Here is a 15,529-nt window from a genome sequence, read left to right as displayed (position 1 = left end):
TTTCTCAGAAACCAAAATGTGTGGTTTGCTCATATGAACCCAGCTTGGCCTCTGGCAGTCCTCGAGCCTGGACTCCATAAACAACGTGAATTGAAAAGCCAGCTCCCCGCACAGGCCCGAGGCCTGTTAGCTATAGAATAACCTGTACACATTCACAAAGACACACCAAGCTCAGGAAAACACACACTCACGAGTGTGTACACACACACATAGCCCGGAAGTCTGCTTTTTTTCTTTGTCCACTTATCTGTCATTCCCTCTCTACTCAGTCTCTCCAGCCTGTTTATCTTCTTGTTTTTGTGTCTCTGTAACACTATTTCTTCCTGAAGGTTTGCTCTTTGAGTCTCTCTTTCATTCTCTCTCTCCTGTCTTTCCCCGTCCTACGCCCCTTGATCTCCCTTACTGGGTACATATAGCCAAGCACCGCAAACACACCCCTAGCCCCCACCTTGGCACAGAATCCACAAATTCGCCCCTCCCCTCACAGGTGCCCCCTCCCAGCCAGGCCGGAGTCTGACTGGGACGGTGAACTTCTGCCCAGGTGGGCTTGACAACAAGTGGGACTGGGTTCCCTCCCTAAGCACCTGAACTGAACTCAAATCACATTTCATCCCAGGAATGCAGGGAGGGACTGAGGCAACGACTGCTAAATTCTAGGTGTAGCCAAAAAAATTGCCCAAGCCCCAGGGGAGAAGCCCTTTATTACCAATAATAGTCACCCTTGACTGAGTGCCTACTATGGCTTCACATTCAGAATTTACAATAGTCATGTTAACCTAGGTGGTAGATATTATTATTGAATATTATTCCCATTTTATAGATGGGAAAACCGAGGCTTCAAGAGGTAAAGGAATTTGCCTAAAGCCAAAGTCTATTCAACTCCAAAGCCTGGTCTCTTCCCACAGGGCTGGTCCAAATGGACAACATGGGCTGTGTCTTGAGATTTGGGATAACCAGATTTAGCCACACATGGTCTCTCATCTTCCCAGAATCATGAAACAGAGACAGGACTCCACTACAGGAATAAGGCAGAGGTTCTCAGCTCTCTCCAACCTGAGAAGGACACCCTGTTTGGGTGCCAGTGGTCAACACCTGTAGGACCCAAACAGAAAGGCTTCCCTGCCAACCAAGCCTGTCCTTGGGAGCACGGTTCCAGCAGGAGGGGACACCTAGGCTGAGGTCTGTGCTCCTAGCCAGGCAGCTAGCTCTCTTACCAGGCAGGGTCTTGGAGGCCCCAGGCAGGGCTGCAGAGACAGCTGCTGTTTCCGCATTCCGGGGCACCATGGCAACATGTGTGCTCAGATTGGTGACCTGCACATAGTCTGTGCCATCTGCTGTTTTCCGAGCTGCGGGGTGCGGGGTCGCCTTCCGTCCACCTGAGAAGGAAAATATAATGATGCTGCAGTGACCTCTCACCCCTACCCATCCAGTATAGATAGGCCCCATCACCCCCACTGTCACTGAGTCTGCAGGGCAGCCCAGAGGAGGAGGCAGAAGGCCGGAAGCAGCATCATGACAACTTGCAGAGGTGGAAACTGAGGCACGAGGCACCATCTCTGCCCACCCAGAGTTAGGTCGCTCTGCCCAGCGCCCTGCTGGACCGGGGGTGGCATCTTTCAGGCCGGGTGACTGTGGGCCCCGAAGGGCTCTTGGCTGGGCAGTTAGAGGCCCCCAAGCATTGGGGAGAAAGGTTTCGGTGGACCTGGGATGAAGGAGAAGTGTGTGGCCACCAAGCTGGTGTAGCCATTTCCCAAGAGTCATCCAAGGTGTTTCAACAGAGGGAGGCAAGGGAATTGGGGGAAGGGGCTTTGTGACTTGAAAAAGTAAGATTTCTAGGCTGTGGTTTCTTTCAATTTCAAAAATAATATTGTCAATGCAGAAAACTTGGGAAATAGAAAAACATGCACACACACTGGCACACTCACAAGTGCACACTCACACACACACACATTCATGCACAATTACCCATCACCCCTTTCCTGAGATAAAGACTTTTAACATTTACCCACCTAGTATAATGTAATATATTACATATATATGTATATATTACATATACATAATTATATTATACATTATATATAATCATATATATTTTTTAATGTGGTTGGGATTATGTTGTACGTGCTATCTTGTACTGTGCTTTTACACTTGACAATAGACTGTGAACATTTTCCCATGTCAAAACTATTCTCCTGTGACAGATTTTTTAATTAATTGCTTATATTCCAACATGCGAATGGAGCATCATTCATTCAAACTCCCATCCATAACCATTTATACCGCTTCCTAATTTTTTAATTTTTTCATTATAAACTTATACATGTTTATTGTGGAACTTTGATGATACCCAGAGTTATAGCAAGAAGGAAATAACCTCATACTTCCAAACTCAGTAACTATAACATTTTTGTTCTCCATACCCATTGTTTTACTATGTGCCGATTTGATGGATACGCATTGTTTACATATTAGAATGATTTATAATATACAATATAATATAGGGTCATTTCAAATCAGGCTTATTTCTTAATACTTGCCATCTCTCACGGTATTGAGCTTATCCATTTGGGTTTTCATTTAACCCTGCTTTAGAGAAAGATTCTTTTCCCTTCTCGGTTGACTCTTCACCACTTGAACTTGGTATATTTATCAAGTGTTGATGCAGCCGACCACGGATTAAGGAATGGGGTTGGAAAATGCTGGTGGAGAGACGTTTTTGTCTGTGAGGGCCACTCCAGAAATAGGCTTCGGTGTGTTAAGGAATAGAGCTGGGGCTCCATTTATCCTAAAAATATAAATCACCCAGTTGCCCAAAGATGACTGCCTTGGCGTTGTTTACAATAGTGAAAAATGAGGGACAACCCAGGCCCATCAACAGGCAGCGGGTGAAATAGATTCAGAGCATCCCTTTGACGAATCCTGTGCAGTCTCTGCTGAGACGGAAGGGTGTCCTGCGTCGTGTAAATGAGAACAGCATATTACAAAACGGAACACATCATGTAAACGTGGGGATCTGTGTTTGTTTGTAAGCATAGGCATTCGCGTATCCCAAAGACCATTTAACTAAATACTAGCAGCTGCTGTCTCTGGGTAGCGTAGGATTTGGGGTGATTTTCACTTTCTATTTTATTTTTATTCTTTTCTGGATTAAGTTTTTAAAATTCTTTTCTTTTAGAGGGCACAGATTACTTTGGACTGGGGGAGGGGCAGCAAGACAAAACAAAAGCCGTTTGGATTCTGAAAAGAAGAAATGCATGGGGGGAAAGACATCCCTGCCCACCCCCTGCATCCCCAGGGGTGCAGACTCAGGGGGCGCAGCCTGCCCAGTCCCTGCCCCCTGCAGCCCCTGCCCTGCCCCTCACCCCACTCCCCAGCACGGCCCTGTGTGCTTGTGTGTTGCAGACTCGGACAGCCAGTGCAGCCCCACGCGACAGAGCCTCAGCCTGTCGGAGGGCGAGGAGCAGACAGACCGGCTACAGCAGGTAGAGTTGGTCAGGACCACGCCCATGTCGCACTGGAAGGCCGGCACCGTCCAGGCCTGGCTAGAGGTGGTCATGGCCATGCCCATGTACGTCAAGGCCTGTGCGGAGAACGTCAAGAGTGGGAAGGTAGGGCACCTGCCGGGCCCCCGTGGGAACGCCCCCCTCCACCCTCCCATCCTCTGGGTTAGAGGAACTGGCTGAACCGGGTTCAGGCTCCAGTGACCCCAGGAAACCATTGTGTCTCTCCAACAAGGCACATAGCCCTTTGGAGCCTCAGCCTCCTCGTCTTTAAAATGGGACTAACCTTCCCTTACCTGGCTGGAGGGACGCAGGGCAGGACTGGCGGGCCCTTTCAGCCGGGTCAGCGATCCCACCGCCTGGCCTCATGGACCAGTGGCTGGAGGCGAGGCGGCTGCACAGACGTTCCCGGGACGTGCGCGCGCCCACTGAGGGGAGGGGTGCCTTGGGTCCCCGCCCCCACGCCTCCCTTCCGGTGCTCAGTCCCCACCTGACGGCGCAGGTGCTGCTGAGCCTGAGTGACGAGGACCTGGAGCTGGGCCTGGGCGTGTGCAGCTCCCTGCACCGGCGCAAGCTCCGGCTGGCCATCGAGGACTACCGCGACGCCGAGGCGGGCAGGAGGTGAGCCGGCGCCTGGGCCCCGGGGGGAGGGGAAGAGAGCCCACCCGAGACCTCGCCTCCTGGGGGTCACACGGGTGCAGGGAGCGGGCGCTGTGAGCTGGGCCAGGCGGGAGGAGTGCCAGGGCCCGGGACGCCACTGGGCAGGGGCCCGAGCACAGCCTAGCCCCACTCTGGGCCGGCCCTCCCCGTAGAAAGATGGAGAACAAACTCAGTGAGACCCCAAATGCCCTATGATCTCCCTGGTGCGGGAGTCAGGGGGCTTCACGCCCCCCAGAACTCCTCTGTCTGGGAGGTGGGGCAGCCCCAGTGGATCTGGGGAATTTGACCAAAATGTGTGTTCTGCCTACTCCCACCTCAAAGGCCAGCTCTTACCATTCCAGGTAAGAGCCTAAAGCAGGGAGGAAGAGAAGAAATGGGCCTGGTTTGGGGCCAGGTGGGAGGGGGCGTCTATCGGCAAGCGCACCTGGGAATGGCTGAAGATGGCCCATCAGGTGTGTCCCCAGCGCGGCCGCCCTGCCCCCATTGCTCATTACCCACCCCACCCCCCGACCCTCGCCTGCCTCTCTCCTGACCTTTGTGAGCAGGACTTACTGGGGAGCCCCTCTTTCACCAAGCGCTCCAGGGAAAAGGGAAGGACCCCTCCCCCAAGTCCTCAGAGAGCAGGAGGGGGAAGAAAAGTAGCTGGTAAACCTGACACTATCTGTTTTGCGTAATTATCTCCTTCACTGGTTTCCCCAGCATTTTTGTGCAGTTAATTAATCAAACCTGGTGGTGTGTGCTATTTATTATTTGCAGAAGCAGCTTTGTGGATTAAGAAAAAAGAGGGGGCTGGAGGTAGAAAAGAAGGCTGGTTTGGAAGCAGGAAAAGCAAATTCCTGGGTGTCCCGGAGAGTGATTCCGAGGTGACAGGAAATAGAGATGAGATGGGATCAGAAACTCAGGCAGCAACTCACAACAAGCAAAGCAAGAAGGCGCTGGGCCCTGTCAGCCGGTCTGGACCCTCCTAGACGGCAGGGCTGGGGTGGGGGAGGGGTGGAGGAGTGGAGAGTTGGGGGCAGGGTAGAGCAGGGCAGGAACTTGCAACCCAGCTGAGCTTCCCCTCCTGAGGGTCCCACAAGCACCTCACACTCACCACCCACCCCTACCCAGTGCCTTCCCCCAATCCCCCAAAGCTCACCATCCTGGGTCATCCAAGCTAGAAACCCCTCCCAACCCCTCCCATTCCCAACACGATCATGGTTACTTGAACACGGTGGGGCTGCCTGCCTCACCTCTCAAAAATGTGGGATCACTGCCCAAGTTCCCCCCAAATTCAGCAGACCCTTCAGAACCTCGTAGCGCCTGAAAAGGGATGGATTCAACTCAGCAGCCAGATGTGAACGGATTTTGAAAATTTATGAGAGCCATAAGCAGGACTGTTTCCAAAACCATGGCCTGGGCATTAGACACCCAGGGCCTCCTAGAGCAGGGAGGGGCCTTCATTTAACGGCTCCATTCCCTAAGGAATCCTGGCCTGTCTCTAACTTGCCCTGTGACCTTGCCCTCTGTGGGACTTGGTTTCTCCACCTGTGAAGTAAAGGGGTTTAAATTAGGATAGTGGCTCTTTAACTGTGCGAGATCATGGCCCCTTTGAGAATCTAATAAGAACTTCCGAAACTTGCCCCAGAAGAAATACACAAAACTTCACAACTTTGCATTCTGGGACTCTCTGACCCACCTGTGGATCTTTGAGGGGGCTGTGAACTCTAGGGTAAGAACCCCGGTGAGGTCATCTTTGAGAATACATCCTGTGTGACTCTGGGCATGACATTGCCCTCTCTGGGCCTGGCTCCCCTTACTTCTAAAATCCTGACAACAAAATCTGCCAACCCCTGACAACCTGTCCGTCACTTTATGGACATGATTTTATTTGACCATCACCACATCAAGGCAGGATAGACATTCTTACCCCATTTTAAAGGTGGAGAAAGTGAGGCCAGAGAAATAATAGACACAAAGTCACACTACAAAAGATCTGACTTCAAAGTCAATTCCCTTTCCACTCTCCCAAGTTGCCTTTGTGTTCAAAACATCAATGATGTAGCTCCTGCTACTATTATTTCTGGAACACTGAATGCATCCCAGACCCTGTGCTAAGGACTTTACCTTCTCTTACCTTCTCTTATCACTTTTAGCCCAGGAGGCAAGCATGAGTAGCCCCATTTTACAGAAGAGGAAACCGAGGTACAGAGGCACGAGGTCTTTCATCTAAGGCTGATGGAGCTAGAGTGGCCTCGTGTTTTCTGTGCTGAATAATGACTCAGATGACATTGAAATTCTGTGCCCAAACTCGGATTTCAGGATCTAATTTGGTCCCAGTTTGAGGAGGGGGCAGTGTCAAATTTTATAAAATGTTTGAATTACTTTTAAAATCATTCTGTTTTACTCACCTTCGGCGCTTACAATGGCTCACACCAACAGCTGGGAAAGTGTTGCCAAGCTGAGGCCCCATGGGGACAACTTTAATGGAAAGAGAACCATTTGGAAGGGCAGGAGTGCATTAATTATCAGCATGCAGAGGGATACTGCTGATTATAAATGGGCCCCCTCCCACCCCACACCCCACGTCTGGTTGCACCATTGATTTGCTGAGCAGACCCTTCCTTCAGACGGGAAGGAAGTCTCCTGGTCTCCATCAAAGGCCCAACAGCATCTGATTTAGAGGCCGTGAGCTTCAGCCCCTTTCCCAGGGAAGAGAGCAACGACAGCTGGGCCTGGGAAGAGTCCCTCTGAAGTGACGAGGCTGGAGCGGGTCACCCAGGCACCTTCTCATCCTTGCCTTGGGCCAGAAGGTTCCAGCTCAGGAGCTGGGTGCTGGGCAGCCTCTGGGAAGCCTGGAGCCGGTGCCCCCCTCGTCCAGCCTTGCCCTGTCTTCCTTGCACTGGACTCTAAACCAGAAGCTGTTGGGCATTAGCTCTGAGCCAGGTGGGGAGCCTGGGCATTCGTAGATACGCCACACCCGGTCCTGCCCTCCAGGAGCTGATGGTCCAGTGGACAGCTGGCCAGACGAGCAGCAATTACCCAGTGTGACAAATGCAAAGACTCTGAAGAGGCTCTGGACACAAGGAGGGTCTTGACCTAGCACAGGGGTCCTGGAAGGCTTTGGGGAGAGCCATATCTCAACAGAGTCTTGCAGGAGTTAAGCAGGTGAAGAGGGTAGGGTGGAGAACAGCCCAGGAGGCCGGGAGGCCCTGGCCCTTGGGGGCAGACCCAGTGGTTCTGGGTGGCCGAGGGGCGGGAGGAGGGGAGCGAAGCCGGGAGCCCACCTTTCTGCCCTCAGTCCTTCCGATGATATGTCTGCTACGCATTCGGCACTAGGCTGACTCAGAGCCTAGAGAACACAGTCCCTGGGCTCAGATAATTCATTTGTAAAGTTCCTGTGTGATCGGTGCTGTGAAGGGAGTTGTTAGAGGCAGAGCAGCAGGTCAGGGGGCAAGTTCAGACGGCACAGTCAGAGGCAGCCTCTGCAAGGTGGGAGTTGACACCTGGGAGGGGAGGGGAGGGGAGGGGAGAACCCGGGCAGGGCTGGAAGGAAATGGGTGCCGGGAGAGGCGGGGACCCCCACCACCCGAGGAGCAAAAAAGCCTCAGGGCGTCCCGGAAGTGCTTCCAGCCCAAGCCCGGTGGGAGGGGGAGCCCGGACCTGTGAGGTCACCCCGAGGACTTGCGATTTCAGATTTTATCCCTGCAAAGGGGCGCCACAGGAGAGTTTCCTTGTTTTTATTTTATTCAAATCTACTCTGTTCTTTTTTCCCTCTTTTACTGGCTTTTTATTGAGTGTTCCCACTACTGGCTTATGAGCTATACTTTTTCGTGTTATTTTTAATTATTGCTCTATAGTTTACAATACACAGAAAGCTTAACACTATCTTCAAATAATATTATACAACTTTGTGTGTAGTGTAACATGCTTTTTCCTCCTTCCTTTGTACTATTGTCTATATATATACATATATATATATATCCTCCATAATACGTGGTTATTATTTTTCTTTTAAACTGGCCATTATCTTTTAAGGAGATTAGCAAATGAGGAAAATATTTACCGAGATTATTTACCATTTCCAATCATCTTCTTTAAAAAAAAATTTTTTTATTGTGGTAAAATACACAAAATTTACCATCTTAACCATTTTTAAGTGTACAGTTCAGTGGCATTAAGTACATTCACATTATTGTGTAGCCATCACCACCATCCCTCCCAATAACTCTTTTCAACTTGTAAAACTGAAACTGTACCCATTAACACTAACTCTCCATTCTCCCCTCCCCCCAGGATACCTGCAACCACCATTCTACTTTCTCTATGAATCTGACTACCCTAAGTACCTCATATAAGTGGAATCACACAGTATTTGTCTTTTTGTGACTGGCTTATTTCACTTAGCATTCCGTCCTCAAGATTCATCCATGTTGTAGCATATGAGAGAATTTCCTTCCTTTTTAAGGCTGAAAAATATTCCCTTTTATGTATGTAGCCCATTTTGCTTATCTATTCATCCATCAATGGACACTTGGGTTGTTCCTACGTTTTAGCTCTTGTGAATATTGCTGCAATGAACCTGGATATACAAATATCTCTTCGAGACCCTGATTTCAATACTTTTGGATATATATTCAAAAGTGGAATTGCCGCATCATATGATAATTCTATTTTTAATTTTCTGAGGAACAGTCATACTGTTTTCCACAGCAGCTATACCATTGTACATCCTCACCAACAGTGCACAAGGGTTCCAATTTCTCCACATCCTTGCCAACACTTGTTTTCTGGTTTTTTTTGATAGTAGCCATCCTAATGGGTATGGAGTGGTATTTTATCACAGTTTTGATTTGCATTTCCCTCATGATTAGTGATATTGAGCATCTTTTCATGGGTCTATTAGCCATTCTTATGTCTTCTTTGGAGAAATGTTTATTCAAGTCCTTTGCCCATTTCTGAATCGGGTTGTTTGTTTTCTTTGTTGAGTTTTAGGAGTTCTCTGTATTCTTTTGTGTAGTCCAAATTTCCATGTGGTCATTATTTTCTTTCCTCTCGAAGAAATTCCTTTTACATTTCTTGTAGTTCATTCCTCTGATGATGAGTTCTTTCAATTTTGCTTGTTTAAAAAAGTCTCTGTTTCCTCCCTCATTTTTAAAGACTTTATTTTTTAGAGCAGTTTTAGTTTCACAGCAAAACTGAGGGGAAGCTACAGAGATTTCCCATAAACCGCCTGCCCTCACAGGTGCATCACCTCCCATTATCAACATCCCCCTCCAGATGGAATATTTGTTTCAGTTGAACCTACAATGACACATCATTGTTACCCAAAGTCCATAGTTTACATTAGGGTTCACTCTTGGTGCTGTACATTCTATGGATTTGGACAATCATATAATGGAGTGCATCCATCATTATGGTACCATACTGAATAGTTTCACTGCCCTAAAAATCCTCTGTGCTCTACCTTTTCATCCCTCCCTGTCCCCCAAACCCTGGAAACCACTGGTCTTTTTGCTCTCTCCGTAGTTTTGCCTTTTCCAGAATGTCATATAGTTGAAATCATACAGTATGTAGCCTTTTCAGATTGGCTTCTTTCACTTAGTAATATGCACTGAAGATTCCTCTAAGAGAGGGTTTTAAGTAGAAGAGTGACATGATCCGATGGATGTATTTAAAAGGCCATCTGGCAGCCACGGGGAAAGTGGATTAGAAGGGGCAAGGGGGTGGGGTGGGGGCAGTCAGGAGGCAGCTGCAGAAATCTATGCCAGAGGTGGCCACGGCTTGACCCCAGAAAAGGAGACAAGGGGACGGATACACTGACCAGAGTGATTGATAGATGGACAGAGTGGGGGAGGGGAGAGGCGGGGCAAGTGAGGATGGGGAGATGGGAGAGAGGACGGGCATTTCATTTGGAGCCTGTTAAATTTGAGGTGCCCGTGCCAGGAGGAGATGTCAAGAGGGCAGCTGGTTAGAATCCGGGGCTCAGAAGAGGCGAGCAAGGAGAGATGTGAACTTGCAAGTCCCCGTTAACAGATGTGATCCAGAGCCCTGGAAATGGAGGTCAGCCCCAGACAGGAGAGTGTAGGGGTGGGGAAGGGAAGGGGTGAAGATGGGAGATGTGCCCGTTGTAAGGCCGCATCTACCCGGCACGGAGCTAAGTAGCTGCTCAATACACATTCTTGGAGCGGAGGAAGGAAGCGAGGAGCCACCGAGGACGCCAGCAGGAGGGGAGGGGCGTGATCCGCTATCTCCATCCTAGGGAAGGGCCTGGAGGGGCCCCAGAGGCAGGGAGGCCAGTTAGAAGGCGAAGTCCGGGGGGAGACGACGGTGCGTAGAGTGAGCGGTGAAGAGTAGAAAGGAGGAAGCGGAGTCAGGTGCGGTTGAAAACCCCACCCAGGTCTCCAGCTTGGCCGGTAGGGTGCTCTACTCACAGCCTTCATCCCACCCCAGCTGGGGAGTGGGTGAGGGGCGCTCCCTCTGTCGGGCCAGATCCCAGGCCTGGGGAGGAGGGCGGCGTCACTCCGTAAGCCCATTATTTCTCTTTCACATCAGGATCCCTTTGTGGTCCCCGGAGGCTCCCACTTCAGCAATGCAGCTCCCTACCCGGCATCACCTCCTGTCGTTTCTCAAAGTTCCTCCGCAGGTGGGAGGCGCTGTCCTCATTCATTCTGCGAGACTGCCACCCTGTGGCGAGCAGGGGAATGACATCTGAGGGGACCACACTTTTATCCTTTTGAGACGTATTCGTTGTGTACCTACTACGTGCTCATGCGCGTGGCACTGGGTGAAGTTCTGGGTGGGATACAGAACATCTGAGATACGGCGGTGAGGAGAGAGGACTTGGAATAAGCAAAACGTGGGGTTTATTTCTGATTCCAAGACGTGTCACTGTGTGACTCGGGGGGGTGGGGGGAGCCGGGGTCCCCAGAGGTGCTGCTTACTGCTGCATTCGTCCCTGCGGCTCTGTCATTGTCCCTTTCCACTCTCAGTGTGTCTGAACGTGGTCTCTTCTCTTCTTGTTCCCTCTGCCTGTCTGTTGGTCCCTTTTTTGTCCTCTGGGGCTTGCTCTCTGTTTCTGTTTCTCCCTCTGTCTCTGTCTCTCTGTGTCTGTCTGCCTCTCTCTATGTCTATTTCTCTCTGTCTCCTCTGTGTCTGTGTCTCTCTCCTATGTCTCTGTCCCTCTCTCCCTGTGTCTCTCCCTGTCTCCTCCTCTCTCTCTCCCCTCCATCCACCTCTCCCCACCTCTGCCCTCTGTCTTTTTTCCTCTCTGTCTCTCCACTCCATCCCTGTTCATTTCTATGTCTGTGTCCCCTCCCCGCCATTGTTTTGCTTCTCTTTCTTCATCTCTGCTCGTCTCTGCCCCGTTTCTCCCTGTGCCTCTGTTTCTTCCACCTTTCCCCACCCACCCCTCTCTCCGGCTGTGTCTCTCCTCACCAGCCTGTCCAAAGCCGCTGACCTGGACCATCACTGGGTGGCCAAAGCCTGGCTGAATGACATCGGCCTGTCCCAGTACTCCCAGGCCTTCCAAAACCACCTGGTCGATGGGCGGATGCTGAACTCCCTGATGAAGCGGGACCTGGAGAAGCACCTGAATGTGTCCAAGAAGTTCCACCAGATCAGCATCCTGCTGGGAATCGAGCTGCTGTACCAAGTGAACTTCAGCAGGGAGGTGAGAAGCAGGGGGGGGGGCACCTTCCACAGCCCTGCTTTCCTCTCTGCATCCACTGTCTGTCCATCCAACCACCTGCTCATCTGCCCACCCATCTATCTATCCGTCCATCCATCCTTCTACCTGTCCATCCGTCCATCCACCCATCCATCCCTTCCTCTCTCCCTCCCTCCTTTAAACAACTGCTTATTGGGGATGGACCAGACCCTGTGCTCAATTCAGGGGAAACGGGAAACACTCATCCTCCAAGAACTCACTGCTTATCAGGGGAAACCACAAAGAAGCTTGTAGTCACAACATCATGGAAGGTTGTCCCAATGAGAGAAGCCCAGGGTTTTCTGAAAACCCAAAGGAGAAGCTTCCAGAGGGATCAGAGAAGCCCTCCCAGAGGTAGTGTCACCTAAAGTGAGACCTGAAGGAGGAATTTCAGGGATCAGTCAATAGAAGGTATGAGGGGGGAAGCAGCCCAGAGAGGGAACAGCATAGACTAAGGCCCAGAGGACAGATCTGCGGCGGCAGAAGAACTGAGAGTCCTGTGTGGCTCCCATGCTGGGTTTGAGGTGGGAGAGTGAACGGGAGTGCGAACAGGTAACCGGGGGACTGTAGGGCGTATAGAGTTTAGACTCTGAGTGCCCCTTGTTCTGAGTGCTGCCAGCCAGAGAGCCCAGGGCACCTGCTTCAGCTCCTCCAAGGCCTCCCGGCACCTCTCCCCCAATATTCCCCCGAGGGAGGGGCCCCAGGCTGCTGGGGTCTGTGGGGCTGAGTGCAGATGGCTTACTTTTCTTAGAGCACCGTCAGAGCACAAGCAATTCAGGGGTGGGAGGAGAGGGACAGAAGAGGGGTCTTCATGGCCTTCTCAAACACCCAACGCAGAGCCCTGGGCACAGGAAGTGATGAAGACACAGGCCCTGCCCCCAGGAGCCCCAGTCTGGTACAGGAGGTGACGAGTGGGAAGATCATGACGGTGAAGTGTGGAAATGGGTGGCCTCATCTGGGGACATCCCTCCACAAACACGCATCGAGCTCCTGCTCCAAGTCAGGTGAGCAGGGGGCTGGGATACACAGCTAGGCAGCCGCCGTGGGTCCCAGGCAGCCCCACCCTCCGGATGCAGGCGGCTCTGCCTCCAGGCTCCTTCACCCCGGAAGTGGGCTTCTCCCCATTTTCCAGAATGAAAGGATCGACATGGCCAGTGCAGCCGTGGATGGCCTGGCCAGGAGCCTCGCATCCGCATGCTGAGGTCCCTGCCAGCACCGTGGACCCTCGTCCCCCCGGCTGACCCACCCTCCCCACCCCAACAGGCCCTCCAGGAGCGCCGGGCTCGCTGCGAGACGCAGAACATAGACCCCGTGGTCTGGACCAACCAGCGGGTGCTCAAGTGGGTGCGAGATATTGACCTGAAGGTGAGGGGAGAGGGCGGGGCTGGGGGTGACTCTTGGGCAAATCCCATGCACGGCTGTGTGTGTGCAAATCAATATCCATTTTTGCGTGGGCTGAGGCATCGTTGCACGGGCTGGCAAGAATAACCTGCCTCCTGTCATTCAAGAGGAGGGAACTACTCCCCCCTCCTGCCATCCCCCCAGCAGCACCCCATCTCATGGGGCGGGAGGGAATGCTGAGCCATTCTCGCTCTCTGAAGCCAGGGTGGGATTGAATCCACATCCATCTTCTCCCTCAACAAGCGTTTATGGGCTGCCTGCCTAGGTCTGGGTGTGTCAGTGACAAAATATTCCAGTCGCTGCTCTCATGGCCCTAAAAGAGTGGGGTGGGGTTCCCTCTCAGTATTAAATGAACTGGTCCCCGGAGGCCAAGCCCTTGCTGTTGGGGGCATATCCCCAGTGGAGGTGGGGCCCCCTCAGGCCAGCAGGGTGGCTCCCCAGGCTCACCAGCCTCGTGTCTTGCCCTCAGGAGTACGCAGACAACCTGACCAACAGTGGTGTCCATGGCGCCGTGCTGGTGCTGGAACCCACGTTCAACGCTGAGGCCATGGCCACGGCCCTGGGCATCCCCAGCGGGAAGCACATTCTCCGGAGGCACCTGGCGGAGGAGATGAGTGCCATCTTTCACCCGGCCAAGTGAGTGTGGGCTGCTGGCTGCAGCTCGCAGCTTTTGGAAGCGGATGGTCCTGGCCCCTCCTTCCTGGATCCCAGCTGTTCCTTTGCAACACAGCAGTCTCCTTTTGCAGATCCGGAAACTGAGGCTCAGAGAAGTGCAGTGCTTTAGCCTGAACGTCATAGAGTAGAAAGAGGTAGAGGAGCAGTCAGGTTTTGAATAAAGTGTGTGGTTAAAACGGGCATTTAGAGAAGGGAGAGTGACCAGCGTGTATGAGGAAGGCCATGTGAGGGTGGGGTTTGAGCTGGGGAGGATTCACACTGGCCTAAGAGGTTGAGATGGCTGTTCCAGGCAGGGCTGACTATGGGGACGAAGGTTTGGAGACAGGGATGGGCGTCTTAGTGGTTTTTACCATCTAGGTGAGCAGACCATGTCAGCCCACCTACCCCAGTCTCCTCATCTGAAAAGTGGCCAGAGAATAAACACTTGAACAGATGAACTCCCAATGGACTCTCTCCTTAAAATGATTGTGGTTAGGGTTAGATGACCATTTATTGAGCACATGCTATGGGCACTAGTTCTATCCTCATGACGATGCTAAGAAATTAGTTCCACTATCCCTCCTTTATAGATGGAGAAAATTGTTTGAAGGAGCCAAGGTACTTGCCTAAGGTCAAACAGCTAGTAAATGGCAGAGCCCAGATTTGTCCTTTATTCTATTAATGTGATATATTATGTGATTGATTTTCAGATGTTGAACCAACCTTGCATTCCTAGGATAAATCCCAACTGGTCATGGTGTATAATCTTTTTATATGTTGCTGGATTAGGTTTGCTAGTATTTTGTTGAGGAATTTTGCATCAATATTTACAAGGGATATTGGTCTGTAGTTTTCTTTTCTTGTGATATTTTTGTCTGGTTTTGGTATCAGAGTAAAATTGGCCTTATAGAATGAATTGGGAAGTTTTCCCTCATTTTCTGTTTTGGGGAAGAGTTTGTGAAGGATTGCTGTTCATTATTCTTTAAACATTTGGTAGAATTCACCAGTGAAGCCATCTGGTCCTGGGCTTTTCTTTGTGGGAAGTTTATTATTATTATTATTATTACTAATACAAACTCTTTACTCATTGTAGGTCTATTTAGATTTTCTGTTTCTTCTTGAGTCAGTTTCAGTAGTTTATATCTCTTTTTAGGTTCTTACTTTTTAAAAAAAATTTTTAATTGAAGTATAGTTGATTTACAATATCAAGTTAGTTTCAGGTGTACACCACAGCGATTCATTTCTATATATATATATACGCATATATATGTGTGTGTGTGGGTATATCTATATCTATATCTATATATATGTTCATTCTTTTTCAGATTCTTTTCCCTTATAGATTATTATAAAATATTGAGTACAGTTCCCTGTCTTATACAGTAGGTCCTTGTTGGTTATCTATTTTATATATAGTAGTGTGTATAGTTTATATCTTTCTAAGAATTTGTCCATTTCATCTAAGTTAGCTATTTTGTTAGCATACAATTGATCATATAATCATTTCCTTGTAATCCCTCTTATTTATGTAGAGTTATCCCCTCTTTCATTCCTAGTTTTACTAATTTGAGTCATCACCCTTTTTAACTCTTGGTCAGTCTAGCTAAAGGTTAGCTCATTTTGTTAA

At 50.4% G+C, this 15,529-nt stretch overlaps 1 protein-coding gene across 1 annotated transcript in view; it reads left to right on the top strand.

The window, feature by feature from the left end:
* KAZN (kazrin, periplakin interacting protein) overlaps window positions 1-15,529 on the top strand; it is a 456,516-nt gene that overhangs the window by 430,874 nt on the left and 10,113 nt on the right. Inside the window, exons 9-13 of the mRNA XM_061184921.1 lie at window positions 3,403-3,608; window positions 4,003-4,121; window positions 11,580-11,811; window positions 13,111-13,212; window positions 13,718-13,884. Of these exons, the coding sequence (XP_061040904.1) occupies window positions 3,403-3,608; window positions 4,003-4,121; window positions 11,580-11,811; window positions 13,111-13,212; window positions 13,718-13,884 (826 nt within the window). The remainder of the gene's footprint in view (window positions 1-3,402; window positions 3,609-4,002; window positions 4,122-11,579; window positions 11,812-13,110; window positions 13,213-13,717; window positions 13,885-15,529) is intronic.

Source organism: Eubalaena glacialis, chromosome 3, assembly GCF_028564815.1.
Source record: "Eubalaena glacialis isolate mEubGla1 chromosome 3, mEubGla1.1.hap2.+ XY, whole genome shotgun sequence".
Lineage (NCBI taxonomy): Eukaryota > Metazoa > Chordata > Mammalia > Artiodactyla > Balaenidae > Eubalaena > Eubalaena glacialis.
Note: the sequence above shows the minus strand (reverse complement) of the source record. Positions and strands in the feature narration are given on the sequence as shown.